This window comes from Hyla sarda, chromosome 4 (genome assembly GCF_029499605.1).
Source record: "Hyla sarda isolate aHylSar1 chromosome 4, aHylSar1.hap1, whole genome shotgun sequence".
Lineage (NCBI taxonomy): Eukaryota > Metazoa > Chordata > Amphibia > Anura > Hylidae > Hyla > Hyla sarda.
In genome coordinates, this window is record NC_079192.1 from 167119958 (window position 1) to 167146501 (window position 26544).

Sequence of the window (26544 nt, forward strand, 5' to 3'; positions counted from 1 at the left end):
CGGGAGTCTGCAGGCGGCTGGGGAGGCTACATTAGTGTTTGCACTACTACCCCCATCATGGTTCCATTTTGGGGGTAGAAGTACAAGGGCTGAGGGATTGATCGCACCGGGTCTCCCTTCTGAGACCCAATGCGATAAGCAGTTATAAAGCAAGGGAGCGGGCGGCCTGCTCCACTCCCCTGCAATGTATATACTGTGTAAACTTTCATTTTGAAATCATTCGCCGCTGCCGCCATACCCGATGGAAATGAGCAGCAGAGAATAGACATGTCCTGGCGGAGCACTCCGATTGCGCTAGGAGCAGGGCAGCAGTGAATGAATGAACAATGATGAAACCTACATGCGGGACATGTCGGCTTAATTCATTCATCGCTGCCTTTTACTGACATTGGGGGGGGGGGATAAGGATATGCACACTGGGGCCAATAAATTAGCTGGGGAATTACTACTCCCATCATGGAAACAAGTCTGTCCCATGATGGGAGCAGTAGTAGTCCCTCAGCACTGCAGGAGTCTGTTGATGTCACCTCTTCTGAGCATGCTCAGAATAACTGTTCAAAAACGGATATTGTAAACCGGGTGCAAACGGATGACATTAAAAGGTTCATCCGTTTGCCTTAGACGTCACTGTTAAATTTATAATATCCGTTTCTATTTAGTTATTTTTGATGGGAGAAGAAAATACTGCAAGCAACGACTTTTCTCCTGTCAAAAAAAAGGAACAGGAAGCAAACGTGTGCAAATGGGTGATTATTTCACAGCCTTTTGCAAACTGATTGACAATGGGCATTTATTTAAGGGGACAGACGGCCGTGTGAACGAGCCCTATGTCAGCAGCAGAAAGTTTGCATGTGTGATGATCACATGTTTTACACAGCTGTTGGCCAAACACTCCGTTGGCTGACAGCTATATCTTCTGATCCAAACATAAACTATGCACATTCAAATCAGCTGAACGTGCGTGTATTCTAATTGAGGAGAATGCCTCTACCAGACCTCTGATAGCAGTTTCTCTCTTCAAGAACAAAAGGATGGGGGCAATAAGCCTCACACTTTGATTCCTTGATATCTGCATTTATAGGAAAGTTGGGAGGCTGAAAACACATTGGATGGTTGGTGGGTTAAGAGGACTTTGATATGAAAGGCCAGTTTATGAATGCAGAGAGTTTATTTGCTAAATACTACTGGAACAAATACAGATGTTTTAGTGTATTAGTCCTTTTTTGATCACATAGTATTAAATGACTAGATGCACCCTACGAAATCTACTCTGCAGGGATTTAAAGAGGTACAGAAGCTAATCCCACAGGCCAAATCCTAAAATGGGGGGGTTCTCTCCATGGTGTGCACTCCTCAGAGAGAGACTCACCACAAGTTGAGCATTTTCACGCAGCTATAGTGTGTTAAAAGACAGAGAGAGAAAGAGATAAATATTAATACACCCAAGAGACACTAGGCAGAGAATGGGGTAATGCAGCCATGCAGACAACATGCCTTGCAGGTCAAAAAAAATGGGGATATTACATTAATGTCAAAAGCGGCTGTGACTGACACAAAGATCTGACCATTCTACAGAGAGACCTAAACAAAACTGAAAGCTAATGTTGCATCCACTCCAAAATACATAAAACTAATAAAAATCAGCTATGAATGGGAACTCTTCGAAAAATGATGGCAATATTAAAGGGGTTTTCCACCTTAAGGTGATTTTAGTATGTATCTGTCAGGCAGTAATGGACATGCTTAGGAAGGATCTGCACTTGTCTTGGGGCTAAATGGCTATGTTGTGAGATTACCATAACACTGTGGTTAGCTTTATGTGAACTGGTATTTCCTGCTTGAGTTTTCTTTTTTTGACTACAAATCCCATAATTCCATTTTCCTCCCTCCCACACATCAGCCACCCCACCCGTTGAAACATAAATGAGCTGCATCCATTCAAAAGACCTGTGGTTTTCATTCAGGGTGCCTATAGCTGTTGCATTAGTTGCAGATTGATCTCTCTCCCACCAAGCGATCCCTCCACCCATTGAAGCAGACAGGCTCCCTGTCATCAGCTGACTAGTGAGTCAGGTCTCAGCCGCATTGCAGCCTGGGAAAAATCTGAGACGACAGTCATTTTGTATGCTGTTAAAAATAAATATTGGGATGAAAATCACAGAAGAATTGTGAGAAAACCACCACACAGGTACAGACACTATATTATGACCCTAACTTTACAGTTAGCATAGTCAAATAAAAAAATTATTGGAATACCCCTTTAATGTAATCATTTCAGCATACAGTGTCAAAAACCTCAATCATGAGCCCAAATTTGCTCATACACCTATACTGCTAGGAGATCCAAACCAGGACAAAAACACAAAATTAAGACAACGCATTAACCCTTTAATGTCCATTTAGAGTGTTAAACTGCCTTTTGTAACCTAAGACCATCTGCTATATGTTCTAAGTTATGCATTTCAAAAATATGAATATAAACAAAAGCAGAGATGTAGGTGAGAAATGTTAAGCAAGTATTATGGAAACATACCTAGAACTATACCTATACACATATTAATTTGTGTGGTCAATAAACTTGCCTGTTATAAAATACATCTGATTTACAAAAGGTAATCAGAGTCCAGAAACCGTTCTCTTGAAGTAAAGTGCAGTGTCTGACAGGGACAGTGGTTATCTACTATGCTCCTGAAGACAGACTTCATGCAGAAATGGCTGCAATTTAGGCAGTGATGTGCATTGCAGCAGCAGAATTAACAAAAAAGCACAAGATGGAAGACAAGAAAGTAGATGAGGTACATGGGCATGGAATAAATGGGTTAACGTGCAAGGATGGGATTTTAAGTGGGAACCAAACAAGGGCACATACTTAGCTTCTTCCACAACCTCCACCTCGGCCTGCGCTGTGATTGGTGCATTGGAGTGACCACCTGTTTGGTCATCAGCATTAAGCTGCCCATTTGTTGAACTCATCACCTGTTGCAAAAATGTAAAAATAGTATTAATAATAATCATACGGTTTTGAAGAACATAGTCACTAGCATGTCCAAATGTGGGTGTTAAGAGGACCTGTGGCCAACTCCCCAAAAAGTGTGTCTATAAAAAGCCCAGGGTTACCTGATTCCACAGATTTTTTTCCCAATTTCTTGATACCTCCTCCAGTTCCAGATATATGAGGGTTTATAATTTGTCTGAATTCAGGGATTTAGTCAGATGGGCGTGAATTATGTTTTAATAATATGAGTGTCTATCAGGTGACGGGCAGGAATACACAGTCAGGGAGTGTGAATGTTGTACATTGAGGGGTATGTATGCCTAATACACACTCCCTGACTGTATAAAAGCACCTATCACCTGCTAGCCCTTCCCATTATTAAATTTAAGTTCCACACATCTGACCAATTCCCCAAAATGTCAAAAAATATAAACCAACATCTCTCAGGAATGGAAATGTGTATGAAGAAACAATAAAAAGGTGTGTGAGATCAGGGCACCCTTTATTTAGTTATTTAATGGTTATCAATTTTTTGGTGGTTGGATAAAGGTCCCCTTTAAAAGGTATTCCAAACACATAAATATTGCTAGGATAAGTCATTACTAGTATAGGATCTGACATCTTATCCCCTATCCTTTGGATAGGGGATAAGATGTCTAGGGGCGGAGTACCCCTTTAAAGATGCGCAGTGTGATCCCACCTTGTAGGCAGCTGCACCTAATCTTATCACGAGAACTCACAGTGGTGTTATAAGAGTTCAGGTAAACAGCCATTCAAAACATAATAGGGGAGATTTATTAATATGTGTGTGTGCAGCCACTTCACAACCTTTTTTGTTTGCTGTGCTTTTGGCTTTTGTGCTAAATTTATCAGTCTGTGCGCCGTTTTGATAAATTTGGTGCACATATGAAAAAAAAAAAAAATCACCTCAGGACTTTCTGTAGGATGTAATTTTCAGAATTGTGGTATTAGTGTTCACAAAACAGATGTATCTTGTGGAAAATGAAAAGCAAATAGAAGTAGGCCACATAGTGAAATCTGTCAAAACCTATGTCTATTTATCAGACGAGCTTTAACTTAGATATTTGTTAAAGATTACAACACTTAATAAATGTGAGCAATGCTAAAGGAGCAACAAGTTTACATTCCAAGTGGACACATACATACAAGGCATTTATCTAATAAAACTGTACGGCATTCATATCATTTACTCACAACAATCGTGCACCACGTGCCTAAAAATACTTAGCCCAACATGCTCTAATACCTGCACAGATCCCCCATGCCGGTCTGATGCCAGGTGAGGTGCCAGGTAAGCGGGGTGGGCCTGTCGGCTGGCCTGTAACTCCCAAGCTCCTCGGCGGTCTGGAGCACCCGTCTGCGCAGAGGCGTTAGGAAGCATGCGATTGCGAGGTGTGGAGGAGAGGGGTATTTGGGGAGAAGGAGATCAGCCAGGCCAAAGCAATGGAAACAGATCACTGTGTTAGTGAAGGTGAGTAGAAAGCCAAGCTATGGTCGCGTGCTGCAAGCAGAGCAAAACACTCAGCCCTCTCTGTACTGAAAAATGGAGTCTGATGTATAAAAACGAGAAAACAATAAGATAAGGTGTTGCCCACAGCAACCAGAATCTGTCTGGTCACTATGTTTGCACCTGTTTTTACATGAATCTTAAAATATGCAGCTTGCCATTTCTCCTGCAAGTGAGGGCTGTTAAAAGTCCAAGAAATATATAAATTTTAACAAAAAATAGCGAGATGCATTTATTTAACTCCAAGGCATCAGTCCAAAAGTATTACAAATACAGAATTAGTATTAAAACTGCTCTAATTTCTAGTAGCTAAAATAATCTACTTATCAACAGCAAATGGGTTTGGTTTTTCCTACCAAAGTTAGGGTGCTTTATTTATTTTTATTTTTTTATTTTTATTTTTATCAACAACGAACTGTAGAGGTAGCCGGAGAGCTAAGTAACAAAGGGGTTTAAAAAAAAAAAAAAAAACACATTAGCCCTTTCCATATTAAAAGTTTATTCACCCCCCCCCCCCTTTTTACCCATCTTCCATATTAAAAACATGTAAACATAATAGAAAAAACATAATTGTTATCTCCGTGTGTGTAATTGTCCGAACTATTAAAATGTATGCCATTTACCGTCTGGATAAAGGTTATAAGTAAAAAAAAAAAAAAAATACAAAATTCCCAGAATTGTGTTTTTTTATCACATCATATCCCTGAAAAAAAGCGATAAAAAAGTCAAATCAATACCACAATGGTACCGATAAACCAATCAAAACAGACTGACTAAAAAATATATGTTTAGAATTTTTTTTTAAATTGGTAAAATCTGACAGAAACTACAAAAATGTGTTATTGTTATCGTGCAGACCTAAAAAGTATCAAGATAACATGTTAGTTTAACTGCACATAGAACAGAGTGATAAAGAAACCGCCCCAATTTGCAACATTGCTTATTTTTTTTTCAATTTCACCGGACATTTTTTTTTTGTTTTTTTTTGATCAAAGCATATGTTGGGGAACAATTAAAGGAATTTATTACAAACACAGGGCCAATCACTGGTAGTAGTAGGCCCAGTAGTAATGGCAGGGAATCTTAAAGGATGGAACTATCACTACTTGTGATTTAGTTACACACAGTATTTACTGAGGTTTTTGAAATTGTCAAAAATACCCTTTGGCTTGCAGAGGACAACTAACAATTTTCATTCTAGTTTAAACATTTGGTCACTAGGGGGCACTATTGCTCTATTTAACATTTCTGTTTCATCCCTGCCCTTCTGCAAGAAAAATGCCTATGCAGATATTCTGTCCAAAAAAGAAAAGGAAAAAAAAAAGTTTTCTAATCAATACTTTTATAAAAATATATTTTCTTTAAGCTGCACAACAAAGTAACAAGATTTAAAGTGTTTTTTATATTATTTTATTTTTTATAGTCTTCAAACACTTAGGCATAGCCCATTATAGTCCATAGACACTGCATTGCAAAATGCATCAGTCATCAATTGTGGTAACTAAAGATAAGCCATGGCGCCAGTGTGAACAGAGCTTAAGTAATATTGAAATCTGTAGGGGAAGCTCATGGAGAAAGAATTGCAAAAAGAAAATAGGCATAGCTAGCTATTGTTACAAACATACTATGGCAGGTATGTTTCACAGCTCTCAGTAAACCTAACACATCATATGACTATTGGACTGATGCTATTGAAGTTTAGGAAATATAGGAAAATATGCACAAAATAAAAAGGGCTGAATGATTCTAGTATTTATTACAAGGTATACACATAAGAAAAAAATATTGCTAAACAAATGTAGTTTTCTATGACAAAATTATAACATTCATTAAAAAGGGTTAATGTGCAGGAAAGCAGCCCCAGCAGATACTACAAACAAAATACAAGCATAGTCAAAACTTCTGCCTTAGGTTAAGAGTATAGGAGCTCACCTGGTTTCTTAGGGGCTGGGTCTGTGACGGCCGCTCCCGATGGACATGGCTGTCCCTTGTTATCGCAGAGGTTCCAGAATCTACATGGACGGATCCCACAGGGGTAGGCTGGGAAGGTTAAACTAACAATTATTACCATGCCTTCAATATAAATTAGTAGGGCAGACCCCAAAATGGAAGGAAAAACTAAGCAGAGTTAATTTACTCAACTATATTCTCATGATCCATCAGATGCAATACTAGGGTGAAGTCTCTCATAGTAAAAAGTCATACAAAAGCACAAATCCATAAATACATAGGGGGAGATTTAACAAAAAACCTGTCTAGAAGAGTGGTCCAGTTGCCCATGGCAACCAGTTTGTATATTTTTTTTATTTTTAAAGATACCTGTGAGAAATGAAAGAAGCAATCTGAGTGTAATCTTATAAATCACAATCTTTGAAAAAGGTTTAGCTTCAGACTACGTATTAGACTACTACTACAATTCCACCAGTAACTTGTTTTGGTGTTTGTATATATCATTCTCTCTCTCTGTCTATTGGTGTGTATGAATCTCTTATACACACACACGTAAACCCAGTGTTTTAACACTACCCAAGTACTCACACAAGTCCAGCAGAAGTGTATTGAGCACTGCTTTCTACCACAAAGATGTGACCGAAGGAGTATGACCTTAAAGGGATTGTCCAGCAAAAGCTTTTTTTTTTTTTTTTTACAATAAATACACCCAGGCTGTGTGATAAGACAAAACCTGTACTGACCTCCCTTGTTCTCCTGCAGCCTCTGCTATCACAGCAAGCACTCTCTTCACTTCCTGCTGCCGTAGATGGCACAACACATTGCCGTTCAGCCAATCACTGGCTGAGAGAGGACACTGATAACAGAGGCTGCGAGGGTGGGTGGAAACGACAGGCTTTTTTAGGTTATAACAAAGCCTGGGCACACTTCTGGACAAGGTTTTGCTAGACAACCCCTTTAAATAAATGTGCAGCCCCAATCTGCACACAACACATACAGGTTTTTCTCAGCATCTAGCTACAAATCTGAATAGATTCCACAGTAAATATCTGTGCAAGAAACCACATAGCATAAAGATAGGTAAGGTTTTTTTGTATATTTTCTGAGCAAGTGAAATAAATGTATGAACATTAAAAGCAGACCAGCTACTTACAATTGGCCTGCCAACCCAGTCGTAAACATAGTCAAATGTGTATCCTTTCCGTTCAAACAGTTCTGAGAATAGTGTCCGCAAATAATCATAATCTGGCTTCTCAAAGAAATCCAATCTTCTTACATATCTTAAGTAAGTTGCCATTTCCTCTGAAGAGAACAAAAACAATTAAAATGGGTGGTTTCCAAAACCGAACACATCTGTGTTAACATCTCCATTAATATGCACGTACATGAGGGTTCTTCCTTACTAATAAATGTCAGCCCCAAACCAACTGTGCAGGAGTCCCAGAAAAGTTCCAACCTCTGTTGACATTATGTTTTCTCCTCATGTTAATAATCCTAAGTAGTGATCTCAATGTTTTTAATGAACATATAGCCATAACAAATACTAGATATGTATGGCATCTGTCATTAGTATACATCTAATACCTAAACCGTCAGATGGACACAACTTCACACAGTGACACTTGTCTTACTCCGCAGGCAGACAGAACACACTGTATAGAACCAAAATGCTCTCACCTGGAAAGTTCTCACACAGGAATTCTACAGGAGTGTTCCGTTTTGTGTCCCCAATCTTCTGGTAGCGCTCTTTAAGCGTATCTGCCTGTAGGTTTGCAACCACAACATACATGATTAAGTGGAAAAAAACAACAACAAACCTCAAGTCTTATTACACGTCATATAATCCAATAAAAAGAAAATTCAGATGCATAAGCAATGTCCTAAAACAAGTCTAGCTAAATTTAGTTCTGTTGCTTAAATCAACCAAGTATAACAAGCTGTATGAGCATGTGCCCTTATTGCCTAGTTGTCCTCATGAGCAAATATATACGTGCCATAACTGCTCCTGATATATACCTCTACAGAACAAAATAATGTATATGTAAACATATTAAATTATTAAATCTTACAAGTAGTCAAATAAGACTCACATTAGGAACTTACTCTATACAAATATATTATGGACAGTATGTAAAAGCTAAAATAAATAAAATAAAAAAAAGACTCCAAAATAGACTATTTGACTAACAGGTCAGATGACTGATGCATCTCTTTATTTTAGGCTGTTACGCTATAACATTTCTAAGAATACAGGGAACAATTCTGACTGCCTTTGACTACATGAATAGAAACTGGAGTGTTGCCATAAGCTGACATTTAAGCATGTAGAACCTGAAGCTTTCATAAGGTTACCATGTTATAGCACCTGTCAAGTAAAAACACATTAGAGGTCATTGAGGACTGGAGATTACTTTGTGTTTGTTTTTCCTAACCCCAGCAGGCTATGAGATTTTCCAAAATCCAAGATCACCCCATTTTTAGGTAATGTTCACATCAGCGTTCAGAGAGCCAATATGGATCTACATTCGTTGATTCCGCTACAATGACAGGACTTTAGCAAGGGGGGGGGGGGGGGGGGGGAAATCACCCTACACTTCAGCTTCTTTTTTCCTGCACTAAAACTTGCAAAATAACACAACAGAAACCCCAACAGACCCTATTCAAAGTGAATGGGACCCGTCGGGTTCCGTTCATGTCAGTAACTGCACCCACCATCCCAGCCTTTTTCAGCTGTTGTAACAGAGCTACCTAATGGAGCTCCACATGGCTGATGTGAACCCAGCCCCAACATCCTTAAATTAAGAGAAAATAAATCTAGAGCGTTACCTTAAGGCCTTGCCATGGAAGGCTCCCTCGTAAGAAATACATAAACATATGTCCCAACGCCTCCAGGTCATCTCTACGACTTTGCTCTTCGCAGGTAGAAGAAACATTTTATTAATAAAACATACATACACTCAATGTAGTTAACAGATATTAAAGGGGTACTCCCGTGGAAAAAAATTTTTTTTAAATCAACTGGTGCCAGAAAGTTGAACAGATTTGTAAATTACTTCTATTAAAAAAATCTTCATCCTTCCAGTACTTATTAGCTGCTGAATACTACAGAGGAAATAGTTTTCTTTTTGGAACACAGAGCTCTCTGCTGACATCATGACCACAGTGCTCTCTGCTGACATCTCTGTCCATTTTAGGAACTGTCCAGAGCAGCATTTGTTTGCTTTGGGGATTTTCTCCTACTCTGGACAGTTTTTAAAATGGACAGAGATGTCAGCAGAGAGCACTGTGGTCATGATGTCAGCAGAGCGCTCTTTGTTCCAAAATGAAAACCATTTCCTCTGTAGTATACATACCCTAAAAAGTACTGGAAAGATTAAGATTTTTTAATAGAAATACATTTACAAATCTGTAACTTTCAGACACCAGTTGATTAAAAAAAATACATTTTCACGGGAGTACCCCTTTAAGTTTTACAAGAGATAAGGTTAGGTATGTATCATCCAGGCTCCTGGGACTGTATCCATAAACTATTCAACATTCTGTTGGAACATCTATACCATCATCTTGTTTTAGAACACAAGATCAATAATTATAAAATATAGCCATAAACAAGGGTTTGTTTATATTTTTAAAAAGCAAATTAAGCATTTCCTTTCTACCAACAAGAGGAAAAGTATTGTGTAATTCTGGCAACAGATCATGCCTGCAGGATTCAAAATAATGGCTGCGAGTGACTTTACAAGCCCTGGAAATGCTACACTGTAATGTCTCAACTTTAAATGTATATATTTAAGAATATACAGCCAACATACTCAAAAGAAAGTCACTTTATAGATTCATCTAAGCAAATGCAAAATATTTCCATTGAGGCGGTGAGGAAGTGCAAGAATAAAGCACAGCATTGTAATAGCCTTGATATAACATTTTGCACTGTAGTTGCCATAGAAATCATGCCATTATGCAATGTTCGTCTACAGAGTCTGTCAAACAGCTAGCAACAGAGAATAATAAGAGGTTTAACAATGCAATCTCTATAGCCAACAGCCAGTCACAAGCTCATCCTGTAATCAACTGAATATACTTATTAAACAGCTGTCATTACACATCAAACACTGCATAAGAGAGACAAGGAACCCATGCCGGCAAGTGACTAACTCATACACATTATAGGTAATGGATTCATTCCTCTGATACACATACTGTAAGTGATCAGTTCTACACTACTTTCAGTGACCTTCAGGTTAAAAGTTTTTAGGGGCTGGAATACCCCTTTAAGTATGAAACAGGCTGGTTAGAGGATATGGAAGAGAAAAAACAAAACAAAAAAAAAAAAAACTGGGCCAAATGCAGTAAAACGAAACGTAGCAGGTCAAGATATTAGCAGTGTATGACCAGCCACTGAGGAAGGGGTTAGAACTCCCTAGCCCACACCCCGAAACACGTTTGGCCTATTTTTATCCTTTGTTTTCATTTATTACCATTTTACCAAGCTGCAAAAGGACTGGTTTTTGCTCTGTAACCATTCTCTGGATTGCCAACCATACCTCTGCATAGGACTGCTTATTGCATTCAAGCCAGGATCTACTGAAGCCTATTCACATTATCTGGTATATTGCATACACTGGAAATGATCTGAGATCTGCCATATCAGCGTTCTACAACCTTGCACCTGTAACACTCACCAGGCTTCTATCAGCGCTCTGCTATATCAGCATTTTATTGTATCAGTGCTTCACAACACAGCGCTTGTACCTGGTACATCAGTACTTCATTGTACCAGCGCTTCAAAACCTCAGCTGAGAACCGATCAGCTGACCCGTGACGTTAGAGACGCCAACTCCGCCGAGACTCACTGTTCACACACTGTGCCGAGCACTAGAACGGTGAGACGGGGTCCACACCGGGGCCGCTGTGGGGAACCACTGCACTAACGGAGCTGACGACCAGGACCCACATGTTACAAGCGAGACATCGTTGCTGTTAAGTCGGTGAGCGACATATTTACTATATTACATGTGAATACCCCATTTTTCACTAGATCGCTCCAGGTGACAATTCATTAACGAACTGGCTTTATTACGGTTTTGCACTAACAGACATTTTTGCCAGCATTTTTTCAGTATCTTTTATTATATCATAAGATCTACACTACCACAGGACTATTTTGGGACATTTTACTTACGTTTTTTTTTACTTTGCAGGATTTTGTATCTTTATTATTGTACTATTGGGTATTTGCACATCACAAGGGCCCTGTGACTATTTTATGTGATCTAGTTTTAACGCACTAAATATCATTATTTACCAAATATCTATTTACATCAATTTTGGTTGAGGTATTTGAGGACTTTGAATCTAGTTTATTTTTATTCTATTATTCTCCTACACCTGAGGGTACAGGTGTACCCAGTTAACCACATACAATTTGTTGTTGAGCTATCCACCCATTTAGATAATTGTTATACATGAAGATAAAAGAAAAAGCTGTAAAAAAAAAAAAAAAAAAAAAGTGGGAAAAGTTCTGTTTAATCTGTTTACTGTGTTTAGGATTCCAGTGTATGATTCTTGTCCGTGACCGACAGGCTGCTATGTATAAGCAAACATTTAAAGTTAGCATAAAATAACTAAAAAGAGCCATTCATTGGCTTCCTAAAGCTGGATAGGACAGGCCATTTGTGTTTCATCAGTGTGGTCTGACCCCCAAGAACCCTGCCCATCAAACCACATTATTAGATAGAAAACTACAGTGCCTCCAAATTTCCACAGTGAAAGGAAGACCGCAATGATCAAAAATTGATAGCCTAGGATTACGATAAAGTATCAATGTTTTTCTTGGGATAGTTACAGGACAACTAGCCTATATCAAAGTCTTAGGATATAAGATGGCAAACAAATTATGACTAAATGAAATGTAAATGGAAACCACATCACCGGCCTTCCCAACCGCAATGTATCAGTAACTTTTACACACAATATTCAACGCAGCAACAGTTCTGTAAATACAATCATGGCCATAAATGTTGGCACCTCTGAAATTTTTCTAGAAAATGAAGTATTTTTCACAAAAAAGGATTGCTATACACATTTTTTCCCTTTGTGTGTGTAGGAACTAAATCACAAAAAAAAAAAAAAAATGGAAAAAAAAAACAAATTGGACATAATGTCACATCAAACTCCAAAAATGGGCTGGCACCCTTTACTTAAATGGGCACTGTCCGATACCAATTTTTTTTTGATATGTTGTAAAGCCTGCAAAACCAATTGCTTCCATTTGAAAATTCGCAGTATTTCATACTGAAAAAGCCAGTCAAAGAACGCATCTCTCCACAGGTGATCTCTCCACAGTTGTTCAATGGGATTAGGATCCAGACTCATTGCTGGCCACTTCAGAACTCTCCAGTGCTTTGTTGCCATCCATTTCTGGGTGCTTTTTGACATGTTTGGGATCATTGTCCTGCTGGAAGACCCAAGATCTTGGACGCAATCCCAGCATTCTGAAACTTTGATGTACAGTGCAACCCAAAAATCCATTGGTAATCCTCAGATTTCATGATGCCTTGCACACATTCACAGCACTCCGTGCCAGAGGCAGCAGAACAACCCAAAAACATAATTGAGCCTCCACCATATTTCACTGTAGGTACAGTGTTCTTTTCTTTGTAGGCCTCATTCCGTTTTCGGTAAACAGTAGAATGATTTGCTTTACCAAAAAGCTCTATCTTGGTCTCATCTGTCCACAGGACGTTTTCCCAGAAGGATTTTGGCTTACTCAAGTTCATTTTGGCAAAATGTAGTCTTGCTTTTTTATGTCTCTGTGTCAGCAGTTGGGTCCTTCTGGGTCTCCTGCCATAGAGTTTCATTTTATTTAAATGATGACAGATAGTTTGCACCGACACTGATGCTCCCTGAACCTGCAGGACAGCTTGAATATCTTGGGAACTTGTTTGGGGCTGCTTATCCACCATCCGTACTATCCTGCGTTGACACCTTTCATCAATTTTTCTCTTCCGTCCATGCCCAGGGAGATTGGCTACAGTGTCTTGGGTTGCAAACTTCTTGATAATGTTGTGCTCTGTGGGACACAGGAAAACCTAGATCTGTGGAGACGGACTTGTGATTGTTGATATTTTTAAACAATTCTCAAGTCCTCAGACAGTTCTCTTCTCTTTCTGTTGTCCATGCTTAGTGTAGCACAGACACACAATGCAAAGACCAAGTGAACGTCTCTCCTTTTTATCTGCTTTCAGGTGTGATTTTTATAATGCCCACACCTGTTACTTGCCCCAGGTAAGTTTAAAGGAGCATCACATGCTTGAAACAATCTTATTTATCCACAATTTTTGAAAGGGTACCAATAATTTTGTCCAGCCCATTTTTGGAGTTTGGTGTGACATTATGTCCAATTTGCTTTTTTTCCTCCCTTTTTAGGTTTAGTTCCAAGACACAAAATAGAACATGTGTTACTGCAATCCTTTTCTGTGAGAAATACTTAATTTTTTTGAAAAATTTCAGGGGGTGCCAACATTTATGGCCATGACTGTACATAGGGCACTGGTGTCTACAACTAAAATAAATCATACAAATAAAACAAAAACAAAAAGCAAACAAACATTCTGGCTCACACACCAGCAACTAGTTTTGCAACTAGTAAGCACTTTCAAATGCACCTGTCAATAAACAGGTCTCATGAGTACTAACATAAAAATTGTTTTACACACAGTTTTATGGATAAAGGCACCTACAGTTTATGGATCCAAAGCAGAAATAAATCTAGAGAGAAGGCAAAACGAAAGTCCTTCCTATGTATTTCACAGTCTTTTTTAATCCACTTACGCTTCATGCGTGAATAACTAACAGATTTTTTATTTTTTTTTATTTTGACCAAAACCACTCAAAAGGGTACGTTCACACATGCAGAAAATCTTCAGCTGATTTTGTTATCATTTGAAGTCAAATATGTAGTGAAATGCTCATGTGTGACTGTACCCTAATAGCAGGGTCACGCGTAGCACATCTGCAGTGTATTTGATGCAGTGGATGCGCTGATGACCGTCCCTAGAGAAAGCATCCTGCTATGCACGTGTCTTGCATTGTCCGCTCATAGCAGCAATCCACCAATACAAGCAGACGAACAGATCTGCAAGCGCAGTTTATTCGCAGACATTGCAGCCACTTGCACTGCTCCTTGAGCTAGGCCGAGAGCGGGTGCGATGTCTGAGTAACTTGCAGATCACTGTGTGTCTGCTCATAGTGTCAGATTGCTGTTATGTGCAGCAACACAGGACGCAGACACAGCAGGAGGCTTACTCTAGGGACAGTCATCAGCAGCGTCAAATATGTTGTGGATGCGCTACATGTGACCCTACGCTAAAGTAGTATTCTGGAATTTCAAGCATACCTCTAGATTCAGAACTTCTGATACGTTACAGATATTTGTGTGAAGGTTCATTTCACCATTTTCTAGAACTGTGCTGTTAGTGTACAGCAGTTTTGTTTTCTGTTTTTCACTGGTCACTTTTAGGAGAACTGAAATTATTTATATTATTATCTGTAAGACACTGATACAGAAAACTTCTCTTTGGAAGGTCAGACCTATGAGAGTTATTCATTAACAGAGTACTCATAAATTGGTGCAGAGTCTTCTCCATGTAACTGTTACCCTGTACTCCTATGTAATGGGGAGTTAATCATTGTTGTTTATGCAAATCCCAAGTAAATAAAAGTTCAGCAAACGGCGTAGCACTGTAAAGGAGATGGCGGAGCCCTTGTCCTAGAGAGACAAAGTAGTTGAGCAGTTAAACAAAGTTTTTTTTTGGGGGGGGGGGGGGATTTACAAAAGGTAGTGTAGCTGAACAATTTTTATACACCCTTTATTTGTATAGTAGTAATGTGTGTGCACCAAATTTATTAAATGGTGGTAAAATATGGTGCTAGCACACATTTTGCAGGGCAGTACACCACTTTGTATGGTTCCCTCCTTCATGAATTTGTAACCCTCTTACGCCAAATTGTGCTGCTTTCTACACTATGCATTCAACAGTTTTCTAAGCAAGGTCTGAGCTGGTGTAGATGTGCAAAATGTCACACAGGATATATTTATGACATAGCTGCACAGTAGAAAAAGCTTCAAAAGCAAAAGTCACAATGAAAAGTTTCTAAACAGAGACAAATCGTGCAACAATGCAACACCACGAAACATTGGGTAAACCCCAATGATAAATCTACCCCACTCCCCATTGTCCTGATATCCATTATATGATGTCATTATAGTGATCTTTATTCAGTTCCTTATGCTGTATTGTTACCCATCAGATTATCTTGGGAGCCTATGGTGTACCTAGTTTTTTTTGCTGTTACAGTCATGGCCGTAAATGTTGGCACCCCTGAAATTGTTCAAGAAATTGAAGTATTTCTCACAGAAAAGGATTGCAGTAACACATGTTTTGCTATTTACGTTTATTCCCTTTGTGTGTATTGGAACTAAACCAAAAAAGGGAGGAAAAAAAGCAAATTGGACATAATGCCACACCAAACTCCAAAATGGTCTGGACAAAACTGTCACCCTTTCAAAATTGTGGAAAATTAGATTGTTTCAAGCATGTGAAGCTCCTTTAAACTCACCTGGGGCAAGTAACAGGTGTGAGCAATAAAAGTTGTTCACTTAGTCTTTGCATTCTGTGTTTGACACACTAAGCATGGAGAAAGAGGAGAAGAGAATTGTTTGAGGACTCTAGAACCAAAATTGTGGAAAAATAACAATCAAGGTTACTAGCTCATCTCCAGAGATCTAAATTTGCCTTTGTCCACAGTGCGCAACATTATCAAAAAGTTTGCAACCCAAGGAACTGTAGATAATCTCCCTGGACGTGCGTGGACAGAAGAGAAAAATGTATGAAAGGTGTCAATGAAGGATAGTCTGAATGGTGGATAAGCAGCCCCAAACAAGTTCCAAAAGATATTCAAGCTGTCCTGCAGGCTCAGGGAGCATCAGTGTCAGCACGAACTATCAGTCAACATTTAAATGAAATGAAACACTATGGCAGGAGACCCAGGAGGACCTCACTGCTGACACAGACATAAAAAAGCATGACTATATTTTGCCAAAATGAACTTGAGTAAGCCAAAATCCTTCTGGGAAAACGTCTTGTGGACAGAGGAGACCAAAATAGAGCTTTTTGGTAAAGCACATCATTCTACTGTTTACCGAAAATGGAATGAGCCCTACAAAAGAAAAGAACACAGTACCTACAGTGAAATATGGTGGATGTTCAATGATGTTTTGGGGTTGTTTTACTGCCTCTGGCACTGGGTGCCGTGAATGTGTGTGCAAGGCATCATGAAATATGACGATTACCAACGGATTTTGGGTCGCACAGTACAGCCCAGTGTCAGAAAGCTATGTTTGCGTGCGAGATCTTGGGTCTTCCAGCAGGACAATGACCCCAAACATACGTCAAAAAGCACCCAGAAATGGATGGCAACAAAACGCTGGAGAGTCCAGATCTAAATCCCATTGAACACTTGAGGATAGATCTTAAAAATTGCCCTTCCAATAAGAGAGACCTGGAGCATTTTGCAAAGGAAGAGTGGTCCAACATTCCGTCTGAGAGGCGTAAGAAGCTTATTGATGCTTATATGAAGCAACTGATTTCAGTTATTTTTTCCAAAGGGTGTGCAACCAAATATTAAGTTAAGGGTGCCAATAATTTTGTCCAGCCCATTTTTGGAGTTTGGTGTGACATTATGTCCAATTAGCTTTTGTTCCTCCTTTTTTTGTTTAGTTCCAGTACACACACAGGGAATAAACGTGTATAGCAAAACATGTGTTACTGAAACCCTTTTCTGTGAGAAATACTTCATTGTCTAGAAAAATTTCAGGGGGTGCCAAGAATTACGGCCATAACTGTGTATAGGTTGTTTCATAATGGATATCGTGCCAGTGCATTTGTAAGAGTTGGGATACGGCTTTGTCTCAATTTTAATTGTCTATGAGAGCGCCAGAGATACCCAAGTACAGAACTTGTGTTCTGTCTCTTGCAATTGCACAGATAATGCATGAAGCATGTGCCAACCCCACCGACTTATGTAAGGCTTCTGCTTAAAGACTGAAAGGTGTGCTATGCCAGTCTATGATGATTAAACAAAATAATTTTTATAGCTTATAACTCATGCAGCCCTAAGCTCACGTAGCACTGCACCAATTTAAATTCAATGACATTCATTTTACCCCTTTAAGGAAGCAGCCAAACTAATTTCTGTTTGTTTTATCTTAATCTTTTAAAGGGCTTTTTCATGTGGGACAAGAAGTGCAGGATAACAGAGCATTTAAAAGGCTCGATAAATCATGCAGCCCATTACATTCATTACTGTTAGGCGCACATCCCCTGTTTGCAGAGGACGACATGCAGCCTATGATGATACTGTAAATAGCTACATAAATAAGTATTTCAAATTTTAGCTCTTTTGCCCAATAATCAGCAAATGGGCTCATGCTTTTGTGCTGTGAACTGTAATTTTTATGTGTACAATTTGGGGGTAGATAAAGAGTTTTTGATTACTGTTCTAATGAAAATTTCTAGAATGTATTGTAAATATAACAAAAACAAAACAAAACAAAAAATCTACAAACCTGGCACCTTTTTTGTTTAGGGCCATTCCCATGTAGAATTAGTGTTCTATATTTTAATAGTTTGCGATACCAAAAGGTTTGATTTTTGTTTTATATATTAAGGGTGAGATTGTTCTTTTTATTTATTTAGATTTCAGAGCGCCGACAGTGTGGCAACTGTATGGGTATGTTCACACGGCGGATTGTTTGTGGAATATCCGCACGGACATTCTGCTGCAGCAGAGTTCCAGTAATTTCAATGGTATTCTGCTGCACTGCTCATACAGCAGAATTTCCACACCAGATTTTTCTGCCACGAAAATTCTGATTCCGGCATCCGCAGAAAGAATAGACATGTCCATTCTTTCTGCGGAGTCCACAAGGAAATGCATTGCAGTCTAAGTCAAATGTGTGGAATGTCCCAGCCTGAGGCAACCTCAAATGTAGCAATTATGATTGCCCGCAGCATTTAGGGGGATAAATGTTTAGTATCAGCGTTGTGTAAACATACATACCCCCACTAGATGTTGCCAAGTGGGGATCTTTGAAACTTAAAATTTCAATTGAAGATCTATTTATGGCCCTGTCCTTACATCAATATCTGATTGCGCAGGTCCGACGTGCGGCACTCCCACCTTTCACCAGCTTGCAAGAGTTACTGCAACTCATCTACTGAAATTAGTGAGAGCTGATCAGCAATAACCCAGCACAGACACTACACAATGTATGGAGCTATTTTCTTCCAACTATGATCTCTTTATATGGTGTTGCTGTGGTTCTAGCAAACTGCTAATCCTGTGCTTGAAGTTCCATTCAAACCAATAAGACTGGTGCAGAAATTGTTGCAACAAACCTGCTGTGCGTGAATATATTCATAATATGTTTTCACAAAAAAGACAAATGTGCACACCTTTTCCTAGGTGAGTGTTTATGGACATGTATCTGGCTGTTCCAGTTAAACTCTTGTGTTCCCGATAAGGTATGTGCTTTTTGGTTTCCGGGTCTATATATTCCTTGGCCAGTCCAAAGTCAATGATGTGGATGACATGTTCTTTCTTATTCCCTTGGCGACCAATTAAAAAATTCTCTGGCTTAACATCTCTGTAAATGAGGTTCTTAGAATGAACATATTCCATCCTTGAGATCTAAAGAATTTAAGAAGAGAATGCAATTTAAAAGTATTGGTCTGGCTTACAAAAAACACAAACACAACTTTTTCCTAACAAATATGACACTTTCACAAGCTTAAAAGGGGTATTTCGGAAAACAATAGTTTTCAAATGAACTGGTAACAAAGTTATACAGATTATCAAATTATTTTTATTTAAAAATTGAAAGCATTTCAGTACATTAAAGCTGTTGTATGCCCTGGAGGAAGTCATGTAGTCTTTCCAGTCAGACACTGGGCTCTTTGCTGTTACCTGTGTGTGTCAGGAACTGCTCAGAGCAGGACAGTTTCTAACATAGACAGAGGTGGCAGTATGAAGCACTCCTGCAGGGTATACAGCAGAGAAGAGATTTTTAAATGGAAGTAATTTGCAAATCTATATAAAACTTTGACACCAGTTGATTTGGAAATCCCCTTGCAGGCATGTTGGATTTTTTATGTTAAATTTTACTGTTCTGAGAGGGATTGGCTGGCGCAAGGGGAGTCTGGCTTACCTCCTTCCCATTGAAAACACAAGACTGTTCAGCTATGTATATGAGGAGGTCGGGAGAGATAACTGTGACAAAAACGTTCAGCCAACAGTTATTGAAAATGCATGGCTACCTTTAAATGGGCTACCAATCCTGCTGAAATCATGTCTTATATGTGTGGCAAGCTTTAATTGAAAACCATCCCTCTTAGCTAATCTTCACCTTCTCGTTACATGGAAAACTGCTTCCACAATTTGCAACATCCATTGCAGAATGACAACTGGCATGTGAATTTTTTTTTCCCATTTTAGTCATTTCTGAGTACAGGCAATTTTAGTTTTCATATAAAATAGTATAAAATAAGTCTGACTTCATATATGGGCAAACTGTTAGGAAGAACACAAGACTGCTATGTAAAACTCTGTTAGGCAGTGATAACAGAAAAAGCCTGCTCACCAGCTGAATTGCTATCATAAGCACAGTCTTCAAAGTAAAAGTCCTGTCACACAGATCAAACAAGTCTTCTAAGCTTGGACCTAGAAGCTCCAGTACCATGGCATTGTACTTTCCACATGGGCCGAAGTAGAAAACCTGGGGTAGCCCATCAGCTGTAAAACAAATAAATGTAAGTCACTGGATGGAAAAAATAATTACAAGAAATACACAAATATTCAAGCCAAAAAACAAGTAAGCATATCAATACTTCAGGAGTGCATGGTTAAAGCAGTGCTTAATTTCTATGTGCAGTCAGTAAATCCTCAACTCTTTGAAGCTATATAGCAATGAAGCAATGTTTTTATTTGTTTTTTTATTTTTATTTTATTTTTTTAGCAGATTTTTTTAAATTAACAGTTTTATACAATGAAAACATAAACCCCATAATCCTCCCCGACCCACCTTACCTCCCCAACAGCCATACCCACAGCAGCCCCCCAACAAGACGGTCCCCGGTTCATAAAATGTCCATGTACAAGTGAGACATCCTGCAGAATGAAGGTGCTCTTTGTAGACGACAGTCTCATACATTGTATATAAGTGAGAGCACCTAACTCCAATAAGGGGTTAAGAGCGGGCATTCCCAAACCATATGGAACAAATGAGCCCCTACCCATCCACACCTCAGACAACTAGAATCAGTGGGAGACCCAGTCTGCGCAGGAGTTTTATACACCCTATGTAAGAGAAATAGTTTGGACATACAGTTCGCTCCAGATAAAGACCGAAGGGGGTTTGTCAGAACAGCAGTCCATTATTCATCCAAGATAGGTTCCCAGATCCCTCCCCCATTATCCGGGACTAACAAGGGAAAGTCCTTATGATAAGAATCCAGCAGTTCTTGGTAGAGACATGAAATAAACCCAGCAGAATCCAAAGTAGTGACTAAGGAGTCTGACACACCATTAGAGTGGATCTCCAGCAACCTTAATCTGCCCTGATCCTCATACAAATGGCTTAACTGTAAAATATCTGTAGGAGGAGGAACGCGGCAGATCAAACCCAGTCTGAAGATCCCCATTGGCCTTAAAAACACACCACTTGCACTTAACTGCTCCACCCTATGTACTCCCTCCCAAAATCCTGCATCCTGGAAGGAGAGAAATTCAGGTAGGCCATGGTTGCGCCACAGAGGTGTAAATTTCAAACATCCCGACAAACCCAGCATACTTCTGGCATGTCCCCAGAGCTTTCACCAACAACTCAATTATTGTGCGAGATCCGGGAGCCTAGTAAGATGCCAATATCCAGGATATGGATCGGTACACGCCCCTCATGTTTTGCCATAAATCATTTTCCAGTGAGGCCCATAGCAGCCCTCCCTGCCTATCCCATTAATTCATGTAACTGAAAAGCGAAGTAATATAACCAGGAGTTCGGCAGAGCCAGGCCACCAGAAGCCTTACCCCTTTGTAGTGTTTCCAACCTTATCCTGGCATATCTAGCCCCCCATACAAGCAGTCTAAAAAGCCATTGCATCCTGAGTTTTGCAGAATATACAGTAACTGGGACATCAACACCATCTTAGCAAGATTAGCATGGCCAATGACAGACAAAGGTAGTTTACACCAAACTGAGACCTTCTGGGAACTCCCATTCAGGAGAAGCAGTAGATTAGTGGGGACATCAGCATAAACAAATTGAGTTGCCTGTATTCCCAAGTACACTGCTCAAAAATAAATAAAGGGAACACTAAGATAACACATCCTAGATCTGAGTGAATGAACTAACTAATCGTATGAAATACTTTCCTCTTTGCATAGTTTAATGTGTTGACAACAAAATCATCAATGGAAATCAAAATTTTCAACCCATGGATGTCTGGATATGGAGTCACGCTCAAAATCAAAGTGGAAAACCATACTACAGGCTGATCCAACTTTGATGTAATGTCCTTAAAACAAGTCAAAATGAGGCTCAGTAGTGTGTGTGGCCTCCACATGCCCGTATGACCTCCTTACAGCGCTTCTGATGAGCCCTGGACAGGCTGTGGTACAACGTGGCATTAGTGGATGTTGAAAAACATGATGTCCCAGATGTGCTCAATCGGATTCAGGTCTGGGGAAAGGGCGGGCCAGTCCATAGCATCAATGCCTTCCTCTTGCAGGAACTGCTGACACACTCCAACCACATTAGGTCTAGCATTGTCTTGCATTAGGAGGAACCCAGGGCCAACCGCACCAGAATATGGTCTCACAAGGGGTCTGAGGATCTCATCTCGGTACCTAATGGAAGTCAGGCTACCTCTGGCAAGCACATGGAGAGCTGTGCGGCACCCCAAATAAATGCCACCCCGCACCATTACTGACCCACCGCAAAACTGGTGATGCTGGAGGATGTTGCTGGCAGCAGAACATTCTCCACGGCGTCTCCCGACTCCGTCACATCTATCACATGTGCTCAGTGTGAACCTGCTTTCATCTGTGAAGAGCACAGGGCGTCTGTGGCGAATTTGCCCATCTTTGTGTTCTCTGGCAAATAGCAAACATCCTGCACGGTGTTGGGCTGTAAGCACAACCCCCATCTGTGGATGGCAGGCCCTCATACCACCCTCATGAAGTCTGTTTCTGACCGTTTGAGTGGACATATGCACATTTGTGGCCTGCTGGAGGTCATTTTGCAGAGCTCTGGCAGTGCTCTTCCTTGCACAAAGGTAGAGGTAGCGGTCCTGCTGCTGGGTTGTTACCCTACAGCATCCTCCACATCTCCTGATGTACTGGCCTGTCTCCTGTTAGCACCTAAATGCTCTGGACACTACATTGACAGACACAGCAAACCTTCTTGCCACAGCTAGCATTGATGTGCCATCCTGGATGAGCTGCACTACCTAAGCCACTTGCGTGGGTTGTAGACTCAGTCTCATGCTACCACTAGAATGAAAGCACAACCAGCATTCAAAAGTGACCAAAACATCAGCCAGGAAGCATAGGAACTGAGAAGTGGTCTGTGTTCACCACCTGCAGATCAACTCCTTGATTGGGGTGTCGTGCTAATTGCCTATAATTTCCACCTGTTGTCTGTTCCATTTACACAACAGCATGTAAAATTGTAGAGTATAAAAAGAAGGAAAACCTGGCACTTCTATGTGGAGTATGGAAAACTGGTATCCCCTTCATTAACACCATAAAAGCAGTGATTCTGCCCTGTGCGATGGCGTTGGTGCTAGCTTGTGTAGGCAGCAGGTACAAAGGCATATACAGGAACGTAAAAGAACAAGCGCACTCACCACATTAGTTGCTTCTTCAATGGAACTTTATTGAAGACATCCAGGAACTGCATATCTGTTCATGGATTTCTTCAATAAAGTTCCCTTTAAGAAGCAACTAACATGGCGAGTGTGCTTGTTCTCTTTTATGTTCCAGCATGTAAAATTGATTGTCAATCAGTGTTTCTCCCTGAGTGGACAGTGTGATTTCATAGAAGTGTGATTGACTTGGAGTTACATTGTGCCGTTTAAGTGTTCCCTTTATTTTTTTGAGCAGTGTATTAATAGCTAGTTACTAACTGAATGTTATGTTCTGCAATCTGTGGGAGCCAGGGGAGTGGATCAAGGGGCCGATCAAGGAGTGGATCAAGTGAGGACCCATTTATCCCAATTTATTAGAAGACCTGAAAATGAGCTAAATTCAGACCACTCGCATAACAGGGGCCAGTGACTTTGTGGTATCCCCTAAGAGCAACATGTCATCAGCATACAACGCAATGCGTTCTTTAATACCTCTATATCTAAATCCCACAGTGTCCACAGACGACCATATCAGACATGCCGAAGGCTCTATGGCAAGTGCAAACAGGAGTGGCGACAGGGTGCAAACAGGAGTGGCGACAGGGTGCACCCCTGTCGCGTACCCCTCTGCAACTCGAATGGCTCAGAGAGCTTTCCATTTACTCTAAGACAGGCCATCGGTTTCTGGTATAATAATTTTACACAGGACATAAATCTGGACCCAAATCCCATACAACTCCTAACCGACCATAAATAGTTCCATTTGACACTATCAAAAGCTTTGGCAGCATTGAGTGAAAATAGATCTGGCCCCTGCTCCCTCCTGCATCATCTGTAGATTAAGAAACACCTGGCAAATGTTGTCCCCAGTGGATTTCCCAGGCATAAATCCTGTTTGATCCCCGTGGACCAAGGAGAGAACAACTTTTACCAGTTAATTTGCGAGTACCCTAGCCAGTAATTTAACATCCACGCATAGTAGAGAAGCTGGTGTTTAAGACCCTGCTTGCATCAGATCCTTACCAGGTGTCAAAAGGAGCAACACTATGGCCTCAAGCATGGAGCGATTCTGCTTACTCAAGAACCTGCAAAAGCTGTGGCAACAGAACTCCAAGGAATTTATACACCTCACTAGGAATGCCATCAACCCCCGGGGACTTCTAATTTGCCGAGTCCTTTAAGACCACCTCTAGCTCTTCCATAGCAAGAGGTGAATCTAACTTTTCTCTGAGCCTGGGAGAGTGAGGGGAGGGAGATACTATACACAAAAGCATCTAACTCTGCAAGGGCACAAGTAGTTTTAGAAGAGTACGCATCCTGGTAAAACTCAAACATTACCTGTAGAATGCCACTGTCATCTGCAACAATCCTTCCCGCAGAATCCTGCAGACATCCAATAAACGCCACCCCTTGCTGGGCCCTAGCAATAGAGGCAAGCGGTCTATCCGTACCTTCCCCACTCTCAAAATACCTCTGACTGACAAAAAAAAAAAAACCTCTTATGCTCAGTGTTCAGTTCCAGGTGTTGTTTGTACTCAGACTGTGCACAAACCCAATGTATCCACCACTGCCTGTTTTTACCCCAACTTCAAGTCCCAGACTTCTGAACACTAATGTCTCTGATAAAGAGGCACTCAAATATGCTTTAAGCGAGTCCTAGACTGTGGACACCGAAGCTGATCCAGCATTCAAAGCAAGAATCTTATAGTTCAGCAGCAATAATCTCTGAAGTAGATAGTAATTGCAGCCACAACAGATTCAGTCACCACAGGGGGGGCAGCCCTCCCCAGTATTGTCAGACATCATCATCTTCAACCGGATGGGGGGAATGATCAGATAGACCCCTAGCCAAGTATTTCACCTCCCTTACAATACCAGCTGTGTCCGCATCACCCACCACCAAATCTATCCTGGAAAGGACACCCTATACAGGGTGCCAGGAGCAGGGCACCAGGAGATATAGATAGATAGATCTCTCTCAGTACCTGAGGTGAGCAGGATCACAGTTCAGCACAGGGGGCACAGCTTTATAGGAGCTGTGCAGCATGAGTTTCTCACTCCCTCTTCAGGAGGTCCCAAGCACTGCACTCAGCACCGCTGTAGTGAGCGCTCAGAGGAGCCAGATAGAGTGCCTACCCCTGCAGTTGCCCTGCTCACACCCGAACCTGCCCAGCGAGACATCGGGACCTGGACGCAGCCGAGGAAAGCAGCAAAGAAAGAGCAGCAGGAATGGCCAGGATTGCGGCGGCAATCAAGCAGGGGATCTCGCACCAGTAGAGACACCGGCTGGGCAGGGATGGAGGAGGGTCCAGGAGTGAGAGCCTGCAGCTGTTGCAGACAAGATGGTGGAGGCTGCGCTGCTCGGGAGGAAAAGAGAGGTGAGCAAGGGGCCTCCCGGCAAGGCAGACACAGCACAGGATGGTCTGGTGGTGTCAGGGAACACCCAGCAGTGTCCTTGTATAACTTTTGCAGCAGGATACTGATCTGAAGAAGGGGGTGGCTCCCCCGAAACGCGTAATCTTAACTTGTATCACTCTTTTATTGCTATTGCTTTTATTGGTTTTATTCATTTGCAATAAAATCCACAAGCTTTTACAATATTCCAACTTGGATTTTGGTTTATTCCTACATCTCCACGGAACCAGCAGCGCCATTTGCGAGGTCATTTTTGCTCTTTTATGATCAAGTACTCTCTCCAGGAGACGGTTTTTACCTCACCTGTTACCTCAGGCTCAGCAGCGGTTCCGGCTATTTTGTAACCCGTGCATTGGGTTGATATGCAAGTTTAATACTTGCTCGAAGGTGAGCAGTTACTACCTAAGGGGCCTGCAAGCCCCGCACCTACTTCCCTTCCTTTTCCCTCAACCACCCAACGGTATCACACGAGGCGCCCTCTCTGGTCTCTCTTTTTTTCTCCCCATACAGGTTTTGCAGCAGGATGGCAGGGATAAACTGAGAATTAACAGGATGGCAGGAGCTCCCAAGCGCCCATCCTCTCAGTCGGCCATCCAAACCATGCCCCACTGAAGCTATTTTAGCAGTGTTTTCCTGTGTACAATGTAGATAAATATGAATTGCATAAACCTTCAACAAGGTGGTTAGGA

The 26544-nt window shown here is 40.8% G+C and overlaps 1 protein-coding gene across 4 annotated transcripts in view; it reads right to left on the reverse strand.

Moving 5' to 3' along the window:
- CSNK1G1 (casein kinase 1 gamma 1) overlaps window positions 1–26544 on the reverse strand; it is an 85442-nt gene that overhangs the window by 11104 nt on the left and 47794 nt on the right. The window contains exons 5-13 of one of the 4 annotated variants that reach the window (XM_056572643.1): window positions 20176–20327; window positions 18992–19226; window positions 9300–9385; window positions 8151–8235; window positions 7627–7775; window positions 6456–6563; window positions 4263–4373; window positions 2870–2976; window positions 1370–1393 (exon numbers count right to left, since the gene is read on the reverse strand). In XM_056572643.1, the coding sequence (XP_056428618.1) occupies window positions 1370–1393; window positions 2870–2976; window positions 4263–4373; window positions 6456–6563; window positions 7627–7775; window positions 8151–8235; window positions 9300–9385; window positions 18992–19226; window positions 20176–20327 (1057 nt within the window). The remainder of the gene's footprint in view (window positions 1–1369; window positions 1394–2869; window positions 2977–4262; window positions 4374–6455; window positions 6564–7626; window positions 7776–8150; window positions 8236–9299; window positions 9386–18991; window positions 19227–20175; window positions 20328–26544) is intronic. The other 3 variants (XM_056572645.1, XM_056572644.1, XM_056572646.1) reach the window with 3 other exon arrangements.